The 16,244-nt window shown below is 34.7% G+C and overlaps 1 protein-coding gene across 7 annotated transcripts in view; it reads left to right on the top strand.

The window, feature by feature from the left end:
• The window catches only part of NUBPL (NUBP iron-sulfur cluster assembly factor, mitochondrial), a 179,804-nt gene that overhangs the window by 54,526 nt on the left and 109,034 nt on the right, over positions 1 to 16,244 (top strand). For 6 of the 7 annotated variants that reach the window (XM_058540761.1, XM_058540760.1, XM_058540763.1 and 3 more), the window contains 2 exons: positions 15,521 to 15,560; positions 15,650 to 15,740. In XM_058540761.1, coding sequence (XP_058396744.1) covers positions 15,521 to 15,560; positions 15,650 to 15,740 — 131 coding nt within the window. Of the gene's footprint in view, positions 1 to 11,772; positions 11,840 to 15,520; positions 15,561 to 15,649; positions 15,741 to 16,244 lie in introns of those variants that run through there. The other variant, XM_058540766.1, reaches the window with a different exon arrangement.

Below are 16,244 nucleotides of genomic sequence, written 5' to 3'. Positions count from 1 at the left end.
AATAAAGTTCCCCCATAAGTTGACATTCCAGAAAGTAGGCATAGGAGGAGATAAGATACTATGCACATGGAGTCGAGACTGCTGAAGTTACTTTTTTTAACTAAGTGTACATTTTATGTTGTCAAGGAGGAGCAAATAATCTCTGTAATTTTGCATAATATCTTTCAATAGACTTGGACAAATTTAGCTCTTTGCTATTAAGAGATTCGAATTAAAGATTCACTTTTTCAGTAGTGATAGTGTCAAAAGTTAGCCACGTATACAGACAAAGTCTTTAAGACGTGAACTAGTTGACATTGGTGTAAGTTCAAGTAATTGCAAATGTGTGTAAAGATAAAACCTAACTAAATTTTTTATGGGAATGGCTTTCATTGCAAAATGCAGTTTTCATACTTAATGTCCATTGGCTACTTCTTTGAAGGCTAGATATTATAAAAATTATAATTTAAAACTGTTTTGAAATTTGATACTATTCTAGATTTTTGGATAATTGTTTAAAAAGCTAAATTATGTCTCAAATTTTAACTTAGCTTTTTTAGCGTGAGTGACATTTTTGAGGGAGAGGCTATCAGATATTGAGTAATACACATTTAAAGTTCTCTTTTTCTTTAGATAAATATGGCATTTTTTTCCTCTTCAGTAATAATATTTTCAGTATCTGTGCCATGATTTTAGAGACACCAGTGTGTGAAAACCAAACTTTGTAAAACTATCAAGTTTGTGGAAGTGCTTCTTTGAGTAAAGAAGAAGTTTTCCTTTGTACCCAAGACCCCTGTGCTCTCCTTTGTAGGGCTTATTTTGGTTGCTAGTTGATATTTGTCTAGTGATTGTGTGGTTAGTGTCTGTCTCTCCTATAGACTTTATGTCTCTATCACAAGGGAAGATACTGTGTCTTTTCTTCTTCGCTGTTGTATCCCTAGTTCCAAACTTCATGCTTGGTAGATAGTAGATGCTCAGGGAATATGTTGACTGAGTGAACGGAAATAATTCTCTTAAGTGGTGAGGGTTCATTGATCCTTTAAAATAAAATTTGTTTTTACAGAAATGTAATTTGTATTTAGTCTTAGGGTTATAACTATTATATGAGTTAATTGCCTATAATCTTAAATGGCACAGAATGGAATTTTTAAAGCAGTTACTATTCTAGAAATGCTTTAATGGTAGCTTTGTAACTCAAATCACAAAACTGTCCAACATTGTGAAGTTTCATTACCCTTCTGGACAGTTTCCAATTTGCTGTGGGATCACAGACGTCAGTACTCTGCCTCCTATTACTTTTTTCCTCTGATTTCTTAGCTATATACTCTGATATACGGGCCATTCATATAAGCCCCTAAAGCTTTGGCATAACTAAATGGGCAATATAGTAACGCTTTTATTGTATATGCAAAATGTTTATGGAAAGAAGTTGGCCCTTGAGTATTTGTAAATGTATTATCTTCTATTTTATAGTTTTTGTTGTAATTTATGTTTATTTACATTCCATAGCTATATCTTTTTATTATAGCATTTTTTGTTATGTTTGATCAGTTTTTTCAGTAGCCTTCTTAAAATAGTTTTTCATTTTTATGCTTTGTATCTTTCCTTTTCTCTTAAAACAAATTGAATTTATGTAATTCTTTTAACCACACTGGTATAAAGGCCACGCTGAAGCCAGTATTTTGTCTTTGGCTGTACATCTCTTTAACAGAATATTATTTATTCTATTATATTCTGTTTATGGGCTTAGTTGGGTCTTTTTATGCTGGCAGTCATAATTTTGTCATTAATAGTTTTTTATGTTTCGACTTTTTTGTTTCTTCACAACATACATATTAACAGGCATTTTAGTTACTATAGGAAGGGCAGTTTTATGATAAACCTTTGTCATATGGCTAAGATATCTTTTTCTTGTCCTGGTATGTCACTCCTATTTTTCTAACTTGCCACTAAACGCTCTTCTTTTGTCACTGTCTTGTGGGCGTGTATTGCTAATGTTTCAAATCCCAGCTCGTGAATCCCTTGTACTTGCAGCTCACTATTGCTGCTTAAAAATGAATTTGAGATGTTAGAAGCCAGGTGGACTAATAGAAGAAAACCAGTCTTATATGTCAGAAAATTTGATAAGAAGGCTGGAAATTTCACCATATAGACAAAGATTGGGGATTATAGAAATTTGGTTAAAAGATATATCAAAATAACCCAAAATAGTCAACTGCAATTTTACAGCTAGTAACCCTAGCTAAGACTTTTTCATTGACTTAAAAGATGATTCACATTAATTTCAGAATAACTTGGTGTGTCAGAGCACTGTTAAATCATTTCAGGGAAATTCTCTGGGCATCATCAAGCAATAGAAGGAAAATCTCCTCCTGTGTTAGCTAACCTTCTACCTATGTGTTATCTTCTGATCTCATGTATGTTGGCATGACCTTAAATCTCCTGCTTCTTTGGATCTGTGTGTGGAAAGAATATGGGACTTGGGGTGAAACAGTCCTAGACTCAAATCCTTACTGCTTTTGTTGCTAGCTGTCTAACTTTGGGCAGATTAGTTTAGTTTTCTGATCTTCAACTATTTCGTATGAAGTATGATGTCTTCATACTTTATATGAAGTCTTCATATGTTATATGAAGACAACTTGTCCAAGGCCACAGCTAGTAAGTGGCTAATTTCTTATAATAAAAAATATTTTACTGCACTAAAAATGCCTGGAGGACCAAATATAGAGTGTGCAAGCTTTTTTTTTAATATGTATTTACTTTTGACTGTTTAGCTATTTACAAAATTGTTTTGGTCATTATATAAACATATGTTTTTAAACACCAGCTATACTACAAGGGGATATGATATTCAGTTGGGGAGGCAGGATACAGGTATAAAAAAGATAAATAATCATACAGGATAACATTTGTTAAGTGTCAGATGCTGAAGGAGATTAGAAGAGGGAATGATTATGGAAAGCTGGGGTGGAGGCTGCCATGAAAGAATGTGATTTAGAGAGGCGGAGAGGAGGCCGGGGATAGCCTTCCACTTTCCTCAGCTGTAAAACGGAAACAGTACTTGCCTCCTAGGATTGTTGTAAAGATTCAGTGAAATACAATATCTGTAAAGTATCTTTGCAGTGCTGCATGACACATAATGTAACTGCTATTTTTGTTACTCTTCTAGACTGAATGTAAGTGGTTCCTTCTGTCATCTTTAAAATTTTTCCTTCCCACATGCCCGACTACTCCTTTAACTCAAATATAACACATAGTTTTCATCTTAAATACTAACTAGTTACCTGGAACATAATGTTTAAAAAATTCTGAGTTCGTACGGAAAGAATGTGATCAGTTAGTAATCAGTTAGTGATCAGTTAGTGATGTCAGGCAGGTATAAAGTGGGCTGAGGGCCAGGAATGGTGGAGTATGGGTTGTTGGAGTAATAGTATGTAAAGCAAGTATTTATCATCCTTACCTAAAGTCGTATTATTGCCTGTTTTTTTCTAGCCTTCCTTTTACTTCTTCCTGTTAAACTCTGCAGTATAAATTGGCAAGGTTTCAGAAGTGGGATGCCAAGTTTATCGCTATACTTCTCGTTACTCAGTATGTATTTGCTGAATAGTTAAATGCAGAAGATCTTAGCCCCAGAGAAGACAAGAATCTGAGATATCCCCCCTGCTCCAAAATATCCCTTATACAATCTCTCATTTATACTCTAGTGGACAGTTTCCAGTAGAAAACTGTTTCCATTTAAGAAATAGTTACATCCTCTACAAAGCTTAAGTTCTCAATGTGGTTTACTTGTATCAGGTTCTTTTCCTAATGGAAACCACCCACATGAGAAAATGAGAGTTTTGATTGGGGAAGAGATGGGTTGGAAAAAAAAGGGACAATTTTTTTATTGGGAAAGAGGTTGGAGTTTAAGCCTGAATGGCGTTCAGTTTTGACATGGACAGGTGCCTGGGATGGGATAGTAGGGTTCTAAGGTGATACAAAAAAGGGAAAGTATGCTGAAGATAAATGAAATTTCAATATTAAGAGTAATGGGGTAAAACTGTAAAAACACTGAAGAATTGTCTTTGTACAGTCTTACCTTCTGCTCCCTTCTCTAATATTCTAGATCCCCCTCCTTTCCAGTTCTAGATACAATATTATTATATTGCCTTTTGGCTGTCCAGGTTGGCACTTGAGTTTTGACCCGTTCCGTTCTCCCATCGTTTCTTACTTTCTCTCTAAATCCTTCTCTTCTACGTAAGTAGGACATTCTCAACCTTTCCTGGGTACTGTTAATTGGTAGAACTACATTGTCTCACCCAGTCACTTGAAGTTCCCCTGAAAGCAGCTTCTTTCTTGTATCTGATTTCTCATAAGAAAGGGTGTTGATTTCAGCAAGAAAAGAAGGAATAGGAAAGTGGATGATGAGAAAGTAAAACTTGCTGGATATCCTTTCCTACTTTCTGAAGGTTCTTGTACCTTTGAGTGTCTTCTCATTAATATGTGGATAAAGGCTTTTTTAAATAAAACTGTTTTGTTTATTTACTTTATGTTTAAATATTCCCTAAAATTCATGAAATGAGGTATGTATATTCTTGGCTGCACTCTGTCTTCAATTTAAAAAATGGATTTAATGTCTCTATTTATGTGATTTCAAGTTATAATTTTTTAAGACATAGATTCCTGAGCCTTGGTGTTCAATTATATTTAAAACTCTTTATTTTTGGAGCCAGGGAATAAAGTAGAAGGTACAGAGATATTTCAGGTTTATTGCTAATAACAAGTAAATGGGAACGTCCACTGCTTAGCTGATTCATGAACAATGGGATCGCTACAGAAAGAAGATCTGATTCTAGGTCAGAGTCATCCTTGGAACATTTAATGATGTCAACTTTAATAGAAAGATTCAAAGCAGCCTTTCTTATGCCTATTTCCTTTTTACCTAGCTCTTCAGTTTGACATGGTCACAGTGTCTATTCTAGCTTGACAATTAACTTATGATGTAAAAGTACTACCTAGATCTGTTTGAAATCCACTGGTGACGTACAATCCATTAATTAAATTCACAACTGTTAGAAATGATAGAACTTTGTTGTAATAGGGTGAGGAGGAAGCGGCAGAGTGTCATTCATTCTGTGAGTGGCATTGTGGCAATTGAAATGGTTTGACTTACAGTAAGAATCTTTTGTGCTTCAATACATGAACTATCATGAAGATACAAGGAGATAGGAAATAATGATCTGTGTCATGATAACCTCAGCTGATGATAGTCTCTTCAAAAAACATTACAGGGCAGTGGATTCCGAAGTTTCTTTGTAAACTTTCAATCACTAGTTCTTCGTTAGTTTTTCTATTAAGTTTATGTGGAGGGATTGCTGTACACATTTTCTTTAAATAAAATGCTAGGGCAAAGAAACAAATTTGTGCCTGTAATCCTGAGTTGTTATTCAGAGTCTTTCCCTGTTAATTTAAAAATATGGCTTCAGCCTATGCCAACATTGAATTTGGGTAATTTTATGAATTAAAGTAAAATGCTTCTTAGGCAGTATTAATTTTGTTTACTGATACATAGAAGATAATGAAGAATGTGCCTTCACCATTCTTGTTAATGTGTATGCTGTACATGTTTAGGAGTTTCAGTGTGCATGTTTCCCTGTTAAATTCTGAAGAAACGCATTTAACATGGTGGTGAATCTGCTCACATTGCCAAGCTTTCAGTTTACAGTTTATTATTCACTAAACCTACAAGAAATATTTAGAGTACACATTTTCTCTGGATTGGGATTTAACATACTGATAAAGTAGATTAAAGATTGTTCCTTTACAGTGTTAGAGATTTTGGTTTTGAATTTTGTGAGAAGATTTTTGACTGTGCCAGTGTCTTAGTCCGTTCAGGCTGCTGTAACAAAAATACCGTAGACTGGGTGGCCTACACCACAAACATTTATTTCTCACAGCTCTGGAGGTTGGGAAGTCCAAGATCAAGGTGTCAGCAGATTCGATGTCTGGTGAGGACCTGCTTCTTGGTTCATAGGAGGCCATCTTCTCACTGTGTCCTCTTAAGGCAGAAAGGGCAAGAAAGCTCTCTGGGGATCTCTTTTATAAGGGCACCAATCCTATTCATGAGCGCTCCGCCCTCATGACCTAATCACCTCCCATTAGGTTCCACCTCCTAATACTATCACATTGGGGGCTAGGATTTCTACATATGAATTTTGGGGGGACACAGCATTCAGTCCATAAAACCTAGTTTCAATTTCCAATTCCACTTTGCACCTCAAACCATGAGTTGAACAGAATCAAACTACTTAGATCATCTATTTTAAATGGAGAAGTAAGGGAACAGATGATACCCATATTCTCCTATTTTATTTTGGTGGAATCTTTTCCATGTTACATTAAAAACAAGATGAGGCTGCCATTGCTCCTGCAAATTTTAGCCAATACACTAAAACAAGAAAAAGAAGTAAGGGTTATTAACAGTGGAAAGGAAAAGACAAAATTGTCATTAATTCCAAGTAATGTGTTCATATACCTAGAAAATTCAAAAGAAATAATAAAAAAACAATTTGAAAAATAGTGAGAATTCTGGAAGATATCTTGGGGGATACAAGATCACTGTCGAAAAATCAGCAGCTTTCTACTTCTAATTCTGGCAATGTGGCAGACTAGATGTTCAGAAAAACTCTTCCTCTAACAGTATATCCTAAAATATTACATGGAATAGTAACAAAAATTACTTTTCAATACATGACTGAGGTTGTAGGAAAGCAAGGGAATTTCTCAGAACTTAGAAATGTGAGCTAATTGGTGTAGGTGTGCACTGGAATTGATGTTTACCCAGGTATTACCTGCTGATCCTTGGTGGCTTAGGGTCTATATTTTATAGGTCTGTGTATGAAGGAATGGAGACAAAGTCTGGCACCTAAGGAGAGTGGAAGGTTCAATGGAGAATCACTATATAAAAGCTAGGACACCTGAAGAATGACATCCTTAATAAGTAACCAGTGAAATAAATCTTCACTACATTGGTAGTTATTGGGGATATGTGCTAGACTTGTCTTTGCTCTAGGTAGAGTAGAAAACAGTGGACGGATAAAACAAAAAATTAGATACAACTAAAGGGGAAATTAATTAACTGGAATGTAGATAAAAAGAAAATACCCAGAATGTGGTACATAAAGAAGACTTGGGAAAAAATGAAAGTTTGGGGGAGATGGAGGATCGCATGAAAAGGTCCAACATAGGTCTAATTAGAGTTCTAAAAGGAGATAATGGAGAAAATGTGACAGAGGCAATATTTAAAGAGATAATGGCTGAGAATTTTGCAAAATAGAGCTAAAATTCAGGACAAAAATAGCATTTATATTGCCCTGGGAGGGGAGTGATTGGATTTGAAGCATTCAAAGGGGAAGAAGGTGAGGGTATTAATTAACTTTACACTAAGAATATGTTTTTTAAATTATTTGGTAATCATTATAAGAATAGAAATGGACTGAATGATTTCTATTCTAAAAGAGGGAAAAATGTAGTGAGGGGAAGAATACTACAAAAAAAAGTGAGGCAAAGAGAAAGTACAAAATAGAATAGTAGGTATGAATCCAAATATATGATCAATGTAAATATAATGTATATATAAAGATGTATGTAATTATACATCTTAGCAGTTAAAAGAATGATATTGTAAGACAGGAGAATACTAAAACAAAATAAAGCAAAAACAAAATCCAGACAGGTTAAAGCTATTTACAGGAGATATACCTAAAACATAAAAACGTACATATGTTAAAAGTTAAAGGATTGGAAAAGATAAGTTAGGCAAAATGAAAGTGAGTGTAGTTATGTTAATATCAGACAAAATAGACTTTAAATACTTTAGAGCAAAATTACTATCTATAAACAAAATTGACCAATGACGATACATAGAATATTCTTTTCAAGCACACCTGGAACATTTACAAAAATTGACCATGTACTAGGACATGAAGCAAGTTTCAATGAATTTCAAAGATTAGTATCATTCAGACCACATTCTCTAACTACCACACAGTTAATTTAGAAGTTTATACCAAATGATAACTAAAAACATTTACACATTTGGAAATTAAAACAATTTCTAAATAGCTGATAGTTGAAAGAAGAAATAATAATCAAAATAAAAACTTGTGGGATAAAGCTAAAATAATAGAGATAAATGAATAGTCTTAAGTGTTTATATTTAAAAAAGAAGACAGATTGAAAATAAATGAGCTAACTATTTAACTTAAGAAGTTAGAACACTGCAATAAACCCAAAGAAAGTTGAAGTGATTAAGAGCAGAAATTAATGAACTTGAAAACAAAGATACAGTAGAGAGGACGAACAGAACCAAAACTTGCTTTTTTGAAAAGACTAACAAATTAGACAAATGCCTGGCAAGGTAGAATTAAGAAAAAAAAGATGACCTGTAAATATGTTGGAAATAAAAAATGGACTTGACAGATACAACCGTGGATTTCAAATATAAGAAAATATTGGGGCAACTTGATGCGAATACATTTGAAAATTTTTTTGAAATAGGCGATTCCTAGAAAAATATACATCACCAAAACAGATTCAGGAAGAAATAGAAAATGTAGATTATTCCATACCTATTAAAGAAATGAAATCAGTAGTTAACGTCATGCCACAAAAATAGCAAGCCAATGCTCAAGAAACTAATAATTCCAATCTTAAGCAAATTCATTCATAGTAGAGAAAAATATATAATACTTCCCAACTTAGTTTATGAGGCTAGTAAAACCTTAGAAGGATATAATGAAAAGGGAAAATTACAGGTTAGTCTCCCTAATTAACATATGTAAAAAATCTTAAGGAAATGTTAGCAAACTAAATTCAGCATTGTATAAAACAACTATATTATGATTAAATTGGGTTTAATCCAAGGAGGCAAGTTTGGTTCAACATTGGAAAAAATTTGTTAATGTAACTCACCATTTTAGCAGATTAAAGGAGAAAAAGTATATGATAATTCAGAAAGATGCTGAAGAGCATTCTATAAAACCCAACAACTGTTTATGATCAAAACTCTTCTCAAACTAGGACTAAAAAGGGAATTTTATTTAACCTGATATAACATATCTCTAAAAAATATATAGCAAGAATCATACTCACTGGCGAACTGTTAAAAGGTTTCCATTTAAAATTAGGAATAAGACAAAGACGCCGGTATCACATCCTGCTTTATTTACATCATACAGGCACTCCTAGCCTGCAAAATAAATCCACATACTAACACTTATGAATATGGAATTGAATAAAAGAAGCAAACTGTCATTATTTGCAGAAAATATCATTATTCACATAGAAAATTGTTAAAAAATCTTGAGATAAATTATTAAAATGAATGAGGGAATTTAGCAGGGTTGCTAGAAGTAAGACTAATATATAAGAAAATTAAATTTCTATATACCAGTATTAAAGAGTTAGAAAATGCAATTTCAAAAAAGATGCAAATAGCTTCAAAAATACAGGGCACCTGGGCGGCTGGCCCGCTGGCGCAAGCAGTTAAGTGCACGTGCTCCGCTGCGGCGGCCCGGGGTTCACCGGTTCGGATCCCGGGCGCGCACCAACACACTGCTTGGCAAGCCATGCTGTGGCGGCGTCCCATATAACGTAGAGGAAGATGTGGATGGATGTTAGCCCAGGGCCAGTATTCCTCAGCAAAAAGAGGAGGATTGGCAGATGTTAGCTCAGGGCCGATCTTCCTCACACACACAAAAAAAATACAGGGCACCTGGAAACAAATCTAACAAAAAAATACAAATCTTATGTGAAAACAATTCTAAAACTTTATTGAAAGATTTTAAAGATGTCAATAAATGGATAAACAAAGGAGGTTCATGGATAGGAAGACTAAATTTTATAAAGATGTCTTTATAAATCCTGATTCTTCCTAACAGTCCTGCAAATTCAATCAAAATCCTATGTGTGGAAAGTGACGAAGTTGAATTTACAATTTATGAAGATGAGCAAAGGGCCGTGAATAAGTAAGACACACCTGAAGAGAGAGGACCAGGTAGGAGACTTGCTCTGTCAGATAGAAGGACTTATTATAAAGCTACGTATATACCCTGTTTGGTATTGGCTCAAGGATAGACAAATAAACTAGTGGAACTGAATAGAGAGCCCAGAAGCACCCTTACACATATATGGAAATCTGATTTTTGGTAGAGCTGGCATTGCAGATTACTGATGGTGGGACAATTTATTATCCACATGGAAATTAAAAGAAAGTGGATCCTCACACCATACAGAGAAATTAATTCCAGATGGTTTAAGACTTAAATGTGAAATGCAAAACTATAAAGGGTTTAGAAGACAATATAAGAGAATATCTCATGAATATATATTAGGGAAGGCTTTTTTTTTTTTTGGTGAGGAAGATCAGCCCTGAGCTAACATCCATGCCAATCCTCCTCTTTTTGCTGAGGAAGACTGGCCCTGGGTTAACATCTGTGCCTATATTCCTCCACTTTATATGGAATGCCGCCACAGCATGGCTTGACAAGCGGTGCATTGGTGCACACTGGGGATCCGAACCTGGGCCGCCAGCAGCGGGGTGCACGCACTTAACCGCTACGCCACAAGGCTGGCCTAGGAAGGCTTTCTTAAACAAGACCCAAAAAGGATAAACCATAAAAGAAAAAATTGATTAATTTGGTTACATAGAAAGTAACGACTTCTGTTATTGAAAAGATACGTAAAGGGTCCAGCAGAGGCTTGTTCAAGATGATGAACGTAAATGCCTAGTGCATTTGGTTAATGTATTTGATATTTACATAACTGGAAGATAGTTTAGGAAGAAACTGCTAATAAATACATAGAAAACGAAGGAAACACATACACACGTGCTCTACAAAGATCCTTCTACCACCAATTCAGGGAGACAAAGGAAAAATAATCATATCGTATGCTATATTGCTTACCTGTTAATAACATTTACATGTTATCTAATAAAAATTGATATACTTACATTGGGAGGATAAGTGCATGAAAATTGTGCCTGTGTTTGTGAAAAAGCTAAATCCTATAATATTTTATGAGATAACCAAAAACTGTCAAACTTTGAATAAGGTTCATAGATTAGTTAATCATATTGTATCAATGTTAATTTCCTGCTTGTGATAATTGTACTACGGTTATGTAAGATGTTAACATTATAGAAAGCTAGGCGAAGGACATATGAGGACTTGGTACTATTTTTGCAACTTTCTGTAAGCTTAAGATTAATTTGAAATAAGTTAAAAAAATCAGTTGTTGAGAGTTGTTGGCTTTGGGGAGTAAGAAATAGGAGAGAGTTGGGGGATTATTTAGTAACAGTTTTATACTACAACTTGACTCTAATCTGTATGCATTTGTAATTGAAGAAAATAGAAAGTAGAAAATAGTGCAGAGCACGATAGAGAAAAGTTATTACTCTGAAAATTTAAGTTGGATGCTTTGGAAAGAATTGGCAAAATTACGCGGGAAAAAATATTGCTGTTGAATTAGGTATGGGGAGATTGAGCTTGTTGAAGTTAAAGAGGGAAACCATAAAAACTATCTGCATACTCTTAAACATTTTATTTTAGCTTAAAACATAAAAATGTATACTTATTCACTAATCTTTTAATGAAGGACCATGGCTTTTTCTTTGAATAGGGATCCAGTGAATAGAGCTCAGCAGTGGATTTCTTATATAAACCATGCCTATATGTTTTATTTATAATTTTCAATTTCAGTCTCTTTAAAGAGGAAGAAGCACCTAAAGAACATGCGATGAAATCTGAACACATAATCTGCTAGATTTTTGTGATTTTGTCTTAAACCTTTATCTCAATACAAGTCCATATTGCATAAGGTAAGAGGGCTTCTACTGTAGTTTGTTATGGTGGAGAAGTAGGATATGGCAGCAGGAATGAGGAGGAATGTGACTGCACAGATAGTTTGAGAAAAGAAACTATATTTTATAGTAACCTTTTGTTGACTGTGTAAAGTGTATTTTCTTTTTCTTTTGTACTTGAGCAAAGGCAGTAGAAGGTTTTTCTCTTGAGATTAACGCAATTTCTTGTCTCAGATGACACAGTAGAGTTTTTTTTCTTTTTTTTATTGTGGTAAAATACACATAATGTAAAATTTACCACCTTAACCATTTTTAAGTGTACATACCGTGGTATTAAATACATTCGTAATGTTGTGCAGCCATCACCACCATCCATCCCCGTAGCTCTTTTCATCTTGTAAAATTGAAACTTTATACTCATTAAACAGTAACACCCAATTGCCACTTCACCCTGCCCCTGGCAACCACCATTCGACTCTCTGTATGATTTTGACTACTCTAAGTATCTCATTTAGGGGTATTTCCTTTCTTTTTAAGACTGAATAATATTCCATTGTGTATATATACTACATTTGCCTTACCCATTCATCTGTCACTGGACACTTGGGTTGCTTTCATGTTTTAGCTATTGTGAATAATGCTGTTATGAAATGAGTGTACCAATATCTCTTCAAGACCCTGAGACCTTGTTTTCAGTCTTTTTGGGGTATGTACCAAGAAGTGGAATTGCTGGATCACATGGTAATTCTATTTTTAATTTTTTAAGGAACTATCATATTATTTTCCATAGCAGCTGTACCATTTTACATTCCCACTAAAAGTGCACAAGGCTTCCAATTTCTCCATATTCTCATTAATACTTTTTCTTTGCTTTTCTTTTTTTTTGGTGGTAGCTATCCTAATAGGTGTGAGGTAGTATCTCATTGTAATTTTGATTTGCATTTCCCTAATGATCAGTGATGTTGAATGTTTTTTCATGTGCTTCTTGGCCATTTGTATATCTTCCCTGGAAAAATGTCCATTCACTTCCTTTGCCCATTTTTGAATTGGATTTCCTTTTCTTTGTTGTTGAGTTTTAGGAGTTCTCTGTATATTCTGGATATTAATCCCTTACAAGGTATGATTTGCAAATAGTTTCTCCCGTTCTGTGGCTTTCCTTTTTACTCTGTTGATGTTGTCTTTTGATGCTACAAAAGGGTTCCTGAACCCAATTCCAATGTATTTGTGTGGAGGCTTCCCCATACTAGCAAGCAGTTCTGGGACGCCAGCAGGGTGTCCGAGAATTCAATTCAATTCTGACACTGTCTACCCAGAGATAGAATCAGATTCCACAGGTAAAGGGCTCAGTCCTGCAAGACCGCCCCCTACTTCAGACATCAAGTCCCAGGTTGTGACTTGTAATTCTGACCAACTGGCTATAAATCAGAGGTTCCCATAACCCTCTCCTTGGGTTTGATTAATTAGCTAGAATGGCTCACAGAACTCAGGGAAGCACTTACTTAACGTTTACCAGTTTATTAAAGGACATGATAAAGGATACAGATGAACAGCCAGATAGAAAGATGCGTAGGGCAAGGTGTGAGGGAAGGTGTACAGAGCTTTCATGCCCTCTCCAGGCACACCACTCTTCCAGCACCGCCATGTGTTCACCAACCCAGAAGCTCTACAAAAAAGAGCTGACAAGCTGTCCTTTTGGGTTTTTATGGAGGCTTCATTATGTAGTCTTGATTGACTAAGTCATTGGCCATTGGCAGTTGGCTCAGCCTCAAGCACCCCTCCCTTCCCTGGAAATCAGGGGATGGAACTGAAAGTTCCAATCCTCTGATCACATGGCTGGTTCTCCTGACAGCCAGTCCCCACCCCAGGGTGGAGTCTCCTATTGTTTTCATCGCTCAGGAAATTCCAAGGCTTTTTGGGAGCTGTGAGCCAGGAACTGTGGATGAAGATTAAATGTATCTGAGAAACATGTATTTTGGTCATCTGAATAACCAAATATATATATTTCTTATAAATCACAATGTCACAGATGCACTACATTTTAAAAATTTTCGTGACATCCAGTTTATCTAATGTTTCTTTTGTTGCCTGTGCTTTTGGTGTCATATCCAAGAAAACATTACCAAGTCTGGTGACATGAAGCTTTTGCCCTATGTTTTCTTCTGAGTTTTAGCTGTTACATTTAGGTCTTTGATCCATTTTGAGTTTATTTTTGTATTTGGTGTTAGGTAAGGGTCCAACTTTATTCTTTTGCATGTGGATTTCCAGTTCTCCCAGCATCGTTTGTTGGAAAAGACTGTCCTTTCCCCATTGATGATCTGGGCCCCTGCCTGTCAAAAATCATTTGACTGTATATGTGAGTGTTTATTTCTGGGCTCTGTTCTATTCTGGTGGTCTATATCTGCCTTTATGCCAGCACCACAGTTTTGATTACTGTAGCTTTGTAGTAAGTTTTGAAATCAGGGAGTATGAGTCCTCCAGCTTTGTTCCTTCTTTTCAAGATTGATTTGCCTATTTGGGATCCCTTGAGACTCCATATGAATTTTAGGATGGATTTTTCTATTTCTGCAGAAAATGTCATTGGGATTTTGATAGAGATTGTGTTGAATTTGTAGATTGCTTTGGGTAGTATTGACATCTGAACAATATTGAGTCTTCCAGTCAATGAACATGAGATGTGTTTCCTTTTATTGATGTGTTCTCTAATTTCTTTCAGTGATGTTTTGTAGTTTTTATTGTACAAGTCTTTCAATCTCCTTGGTTAAATTAATTCCTAAGTATTTGATTCTTTTTGATGCTGTTATAACTGGAATTATTTTCATAAATTCCTTTTCATGTTGTTCATTGTTAGTGTATAGAAATGCAACTGACTTTTGTGTGTTGATTTTGTATCCTCCTACTTTGCTGAATTCATTTATTAGCTCTAACAGTTTTTTGTGGAATCTTCAGGATTATCTGTAGATAAGATTATAACATGTGCTAATAGAGAAAATTTTGCTTTTTTCTTTCCAGTTTGGATGCCATTTATTTCTTTTTCTTGCCTAATTGCTCTAGCTATGACTTTCAGTACTATGTTGCATAGAAGTGGCAAAAATGGGCATCCTTGTCTTGTTCCTGATCTTAGAGGAAAAACTTTCAGTCTTTTACCATTGAGTATGATGCTTGTTGTGGGTTTTTCATATATGGCTTTTATTATGTTGAGGTACAAAATAGAGTTTTTCTACTTTTTTGGATTTTTATACTTTTCAAATTCTTTAAGTAAAGGAAAAAAATAAAAAGAAATAGAACTGATTAGATGCATGTGTTTGTGTGTGTGTGTGTGTGCATGCATGCAAATATACATGTATATACATGCTAGATAAGCATATATATGTAATTTATATATTTATATAAATGAATAAAATTGATGGACAAAATTACTTATTGAGGCTATTTTTAGAAACATGTTTTAAAATTAAGATGAATTGTTTCGTAACAAAACTATTCCAACTGTTTTGAGATGTTGCATCTATTGGCAGTATTAGCTGTATGCTTGGTATAATGTTTAAACTGTTGCAAATTGAGGTGAATTAGTTGGAAGTTAAAGAGCAGCAGGAGCCTATTTGTATTTGTAGTTTGATGCTCTTTGGTAAGAAAATAAGTCAATATGTTTATGTATAATGAGTTACTCTCCTAAAAGAAAGATTTCTTTTCTTGTTTCAGGCAACCTAATGAGGCCTCTTTTGAATTATGGTATTGCTTGGTGAGCATATCTTTTTTACTTATGTTACTTTTCAGAATAATATTGACTGACTTATATAAATTAGTTGTATTTTTGGTTTACTGTTGCAGTATGTCTATGGGCTTCCTGGTTGAAGAGACTGCACCAGTTGTTTGGAGAGGCCTTATGGTAATGTCAGCCATTGAGAAACTATTGAGACAGGTAAGAAAATTGCATTAAGTATCATTTTATTATTGGCACACTGTGGTTAATGCATTTGCATTCATGTTTGAGATGTTTTGCAAAAGAATCCAGTTGATAGACTGAACGTATAATGAGTTATGTGGTGCCAAGACCGGATTTCACTCCTACATGATTTAATCTTTCCCATTGCTTATGAGTACTAAAAGCCCTAATGTCTCATTTTATATTGTTCTGTTGCACTGTTGAGTCTGCAGTAAGACAAGGAAATCTATTTTATAAGTAATCTACCTTCTTTAGATTTATGGTTAATCTCGTTGTGGCCAATATTGAGTTATAAGGGCAGTATAGCAATTCCTCGGATGTAGAAAAAAATTATATAAACTATGATGCTTGTAATTTAAAATCACTTCAGAACAAAATGAAATTTTGTTTTACTCTGAGTACATATGGCTATATGGTTATGTATATAATATCTGTTCAATCAACTTTAATTTATCCTTAAGGAAGAGAACAGTTGATTGG

This window comes from Diceros bicornis, chromosome 5, assembly GCF_020826845.1.
Source record: "Diceros bicornis minor isolate mBicDic1 chromosome 5, mDicBic1.mat.cur, whole genome shotgun sequence".
Lineage (NCBI taxonomy): Eukaryota > Metazoa > Chordata > Mammalia > Perissodactyla > Rhinocerotidae > Diceros > Diceros bicornis.
This window is presented reverse-complemented; position numbering and strand designations above follow the sequence as displayed.